This window comes from Porites lutea, chromosome 3 (genome assembly GCF_958299795.1).
Source record: "Porites lutea chromosome 3, jaPorLute2.1, whole genome shotgun sequence".
Classification (NCBI taxonomy): domain Eukaryota; kingdom Metazoa; phylum Cnidaria; class Anthozoa; order Scleractinia; family Poritidae; genus Porites; species Porites lutea.
In genome coordinates, this window is record NC_133203.1 from 34,441,885 (window position 1) to 34,446,224 (window position 4,340).

The 4,340-nt window shown below is 53.9% G+C and overlaps 2 protein-coding genes across 2 annotated transcripts; both read right to left on the reverse strand.

Moving 5' to 3' along the window:
* Nucleotides 1-352: 352 nt before the first annotated feature.
* LOC140932194 (uncharacterized) lies at nt 353-1,066 on the reverse strand. The gene has a single exon (XM_073381834.1). The coding sequence runs from the start codon at nt 1,064-1,066 to the stop codon at nt 353-355; it is 714 nt and encodes a 237-aa protein (XP_073237935.1).
* A 1,130-nt stretch (nt 1,067-2,196) lies between these two features.
* LOC140932195 (uncharacterized protein F54H12.2-like) lies at nt 2,197-3,576 on the reverse strand. The gene is made up of 2 exons (XM_073381835.1): nt 2,981-3,576; nt 2,197-2,812 (listed from the first exon to the last, which is right to left on the reverse strand). The coding sequence occupies exons 1-2, from the start codon at nt 3,574-3,576 to the stop codon at nt 2,197-2,199; spliced, it is 1,212 nt and encodes a 403-aa protein (XP_073237936.1).
* Nucleotides 3,577-4,340: the final 764 nt, after the last annotated feature.

Genomic DNA, 4,340 nt, shown 5'->3' on the forward strand with positions numbered 1-4,340 from the left:
AGTGGAGGGGCGGGAGGGAGCCGTGGTGGTCGTGGCGTTGGTGACAGGGCGTGGTCTGGGTCGTCTAGAGCTGGTGGTAGGAGCCGTGGTGATCGTGGGTGGTGGGGGCGGTGCCGTGGTGGTATTGCCTGTGCCTGCCACGGGGGGTAAGGTAAAGGCGTTCAGGGCATCGTCTACATTGACCGGGTAGGTCAAATTAAAATCCTCAATCTCTTGATCCAATTGGGCTCGATCCACGGGTTGGGTCAATTCTGCCACCATGTCCGTCATGCTACTGAGATCTAAGGGAGAGGCGGTGGGCGACCCCACCCCGGCGGGCGAGAAGGTTGGGGTGTCCATGCGGGCCGCTAAGTCAGTATGTTGTCCGCCTTCTCTTTGCCGACGGACCCTGGCGAGTTCTCGTTGCAGTTCGTTTTCGAACGGCAGGGACATCCACGGGCAGGGTATGGACTTGCGCCTTGCCTTCTCGGCGCGTTAAATGACTCCACAAGCGGTACCGATCATCCGAGGCGGGATGCACATCCAACATCAAATAGCCAAAGGGACGGGACGTGATGCGTTTAAATAGGCGCAAGACTTGACGCCATCGGTCGGGAAAAGCTTGCAGTAAAATGGTCCGTATACCCGTTTGATCCCGGGGATTCTTGAAGGCCACAATGTAATGCGCGTTGCGATTGATGGTCTTGGCAAATTTACCCGGTGGGAATAAATCTTGCGTCAAATACAACACGGTGATGTTGCGATGATGGGAATCTTTGGTGAACAAATCCAACACGCGTTTGTCCTGTCCCCCTTCTTCCATCAAATCGTCCAACACCAGCACGCCGCCACGCGTCCGGCCAAACCATTGGGTCAAATGACGGGGGTCCGGTAACCCGCGATGAAACTGAATCCCCTCCTTCTTTTGCATACGGTCGAACCGGGGTTGCCATCGGTCGTACGCGTAGACGATCTTCTTGGGTGGGACTTGAAACACGTGGAGGTCCCGTAACCATTGTTCCACTAACTCGCTCTTGCCACTGCCCGACGGGCCCGCGATAATCACACTACTGGGCTGTCGGATCATCCTTCCCACGGTCGAGGGTGACGTCGGTAATGACCCGTGGCCCCTTTGGCGCCCATGCGTTTATACCGTTTGTCACGTCCCAATTTGTCGCCGATTTTATACGCTTTGGCCAACACGCTCATGATGCCTCGCCCGTTTTGACGAAAGCGGGGTCGTCGGGAGGAAGCGCGTCGTCGTCGTCTGTGGCTGGGCATGCCGTCCAATACTCGCGGTAGAGGCGTGGCGATTCGTTTTGAATCAGGTGTTCCATCGTCTCTCTTAAATGCGTTTCTTTCAGGGTGTCCATGTACTGTTTGAGGGCCACCCAGTCCTGGTCTTGCGCCAGTTGGCGGGCTATGAGCCAATGATACCCATCCCACGCATCCACCCCTTGGACAGTGTTCACCCGTTCAATGGGGTGGGACCACCAATACAAGGTTTCTTCTATTACAAAGGCGTCCGTCACTCGCTGGACATCCCTTCGCGTAATCATGATGAAAATGACCACTCGTTCACAGCACCTCTCGTTTTATGGTGTTTTTTATTTCTTAACACTCACAAGGATTACAAAGCATAAAGGCCTGGCGGCTCACATTCTTTTGCCCTCCCTCCTCTGGGCGGGCATCGACTTCATCTTGGACTTCTTGTTTAATCACCCGTTTCAACTGGTCGGCCACTTTCTGATCGTTCAACACTAAATTGTCGCAACTCCATTGCCCCAAAAAGTCTTGATACGACTGGCCTTGAGCACGAGCTTTCAAGAAAAATAACGCATAATGGCCACAGGTCTGACTATCCAAGGCTTGCAACGTCTGGTCACTGCGGATCAGGTGCTTCCATTGACTCCACCATTGGTGCAGGTCGGGGTGGGTGTACACGTGCAGGGGCAGCCCATAACTGTCAAAGATCTCGCACTTGTTCTGTTCCGTCCACAGACCCAACCAATGTTGTCCCGGTTCTCCCGCCGGATCCGTGTTGACAATGTAGGCTTGACGGACACTCTTGGGGGGTGAACGGGGTAACTGGTCGGCGGGGTACACCCCGTGAAACACGCGTCGCAAGGTGGGATTTTCGAGGGCCAACGTTCGCAATACCCTATCACTGAGCGCCACAAACTCCATGCCCGGTGTCTTCTGTCTTCTGACTCCACTTCAGCCGTTGATGTTGTATTTTATACCTCCCATATGATTGATCTCATACATGTTTTCATACTCGCTCCAGACCAACACGGTGATGTTGTGATTGACAGCTGCTGCAAAATCAATGATCAGTCGCACATTGCCCGATTGACGGGGGTTGCGATACTGAGGATCATCGGCTTTTCCACTAGGCACATTGTTGAACAGGAACAACGTGCAGTTCTTGCCTTGGCCCCAATCCCCAGGCAGCAGCATGGGAATCTTGTCTTCCTTGTAGGCACCCATGGCTTTTAGAAATCGATCGTACCCCAGGAGATCTTCATAGGCTTCTGCTCCAGTGAGTTGCAGGGTTCTGTAAGGGTATTCTTCTCCATTCAAGGTCTGACGTATCTGGGTGACCCCAAACTTTTCAAAGGCAAAGGGGTAGCGTTGTAGGTCGCCATTGAAGGTATTGGAATGCAATAATCCGACCATCACTCGGTCAGGAAATCGACCCACAAACACATTGTCTTGTTCCCACTGGGTGGTGCGTCCATCGAAGGAAAAGGTGCGGATTTCGCTCCGCACCACGGGGTAGCGGGCAATTTGTTTGCCCAGCTGTCTTTCTTTCTGCAGTCTCACATAGACACTGGCATTCAAGGTCACTTTTCTCATCAGCAAAGTGACTTTGATGTCTTCTGGGTGAATGGCTGGAAATTTCTTGGCGACTAAAGTGCCTTTGTTGGGGGTGCCCATCATGTAGACGGTGTTGGGGTTGAGGAAGAGTTCAAAGTCCATCTGGACATTGGGGACCAACAATTTGCCTGTCTTGAGGGGTGGCAAATGAGGACGGATGAGGAAGGTGTGCCAATTTTGGTTCAGCAACCGGCTCGTCAAGGCTCTCAATTCTGTATTGCCACTCCATCCAGCGTTCGTGGGGATATCCGAATTGGCTCCTGTGGCTCCCATGATATTCACCACATTGAGGGCATTGACCCATCCTTGGGGGGCTAACTTGGTGGCACCTTCTTCTCGGTTGTAGTTCAGGAGGGTTTCTAGGTAGGCTCTGTGATGGTAGGTGTTGCTCTGTTCCGTCATGAGGACCCCATTCATGCTCAGGGTGATATCTCGAAAGATGGAGTGTCCAAAATTGTTGACGCAGTACGTGCTCTTGGAATTGTTGGCATCCGACGCGGCGGCCAAATCAGCATTCAATCCGACATAGTTAGCCGCTGGATCGGTCAGACGGACTTTGACTTTGAATCGGAGGGAATCGGTATCGTAATAATCGTCGGAGCCCGGGATGGAGAACGTGATGGGCTGGATGCCCGTCAAGGCGGGTTGAAACTCCACCTCCCGTGAGGCTTCGTACCGATAATCCACATCGGGCACGTCAAACAGTTGGAGCGACATGATGCGGTCTGTCCCTGGGGTTCAACGTTCCCCCCTTTTTATACCCTTTCGCCTCCGTTACCTCCGGGCTTTGGCTTGGTTGGCCCATAACACCTGTCTGAGATCCCCTTTGCCAAAAATCGTGCCCCCTTTCATCCGTTGCTGGAGCCAGCGTGTCCTTCTAGCTTTTTCTTGGTCTGCCGCGAGGACCTGCCAGGGATCCCCCATGCGCATGCGAGTGGACGTGCCAAAAATCGTGCCCCCTTTCATCTGGCGGCGTCGTTTCAATTGTTTGAGGATCATAGGATCCACCAGGCGGGAGGAGGTGTGCACCCAGGGATAGCGCGACGTCGTCGACTTGCCAAAGATCGTGCCCCCGACTTGGTACGGCGAGATGAACCGTCCACGGGCCCGTTGCCGTCGAATGCGATTTTGCGTTTTGAGAAAACCACCCACGCGTACCATGTTTAACGTCCAAAGATGTCCCGTATACGTTGGGTCGCTCTTTTATAGGTTTTGTTGGCTTGGTGTTTGCCACCCGCCCACACCATGGCGGGGGCTTTGCGTTTCAACCCACGGGTGAGTTGCCCACGTCGATCCGCCCACGTCTCTGCGGCACTCTTGCCTCGTTGAATATCTCGTAGTCCCGCTTGCGCTTGCTGTAGGACCATAGGTCCCGCCAGTTTGATCAAGTCTTCGGCTAACCCTTTCCCCTCTTGTGAGGTGACCACGGGCGTGTGGTACCGCGTTAAACTGCCTCCTCGCATTGGGTCGGTTCACGTCGA

Coding starts and splice junctions, on each gene's coding strand:
- LOC140932195 (XM_073381835.1), bottom strand. CDS start 3,576: ATGTCGCTCCAACTGTTTGACGTGCCCGATGTGGATTATCGGTACGAA. Junction 2,813..2,980: donor CCCCTCAAGACAGGCAAATT/GTTGGTCCCCAA, acceptor CTTGAATGCCAG/TGTCTATGTGAGACTGCAGA.
- LOC140932194 (XM_073381834.1), bottom strand. CDS start 1,066: ATGATCCGACAGCCCAGTAGTGTGATTATCGCGGGCCCGTCGGGCAGT.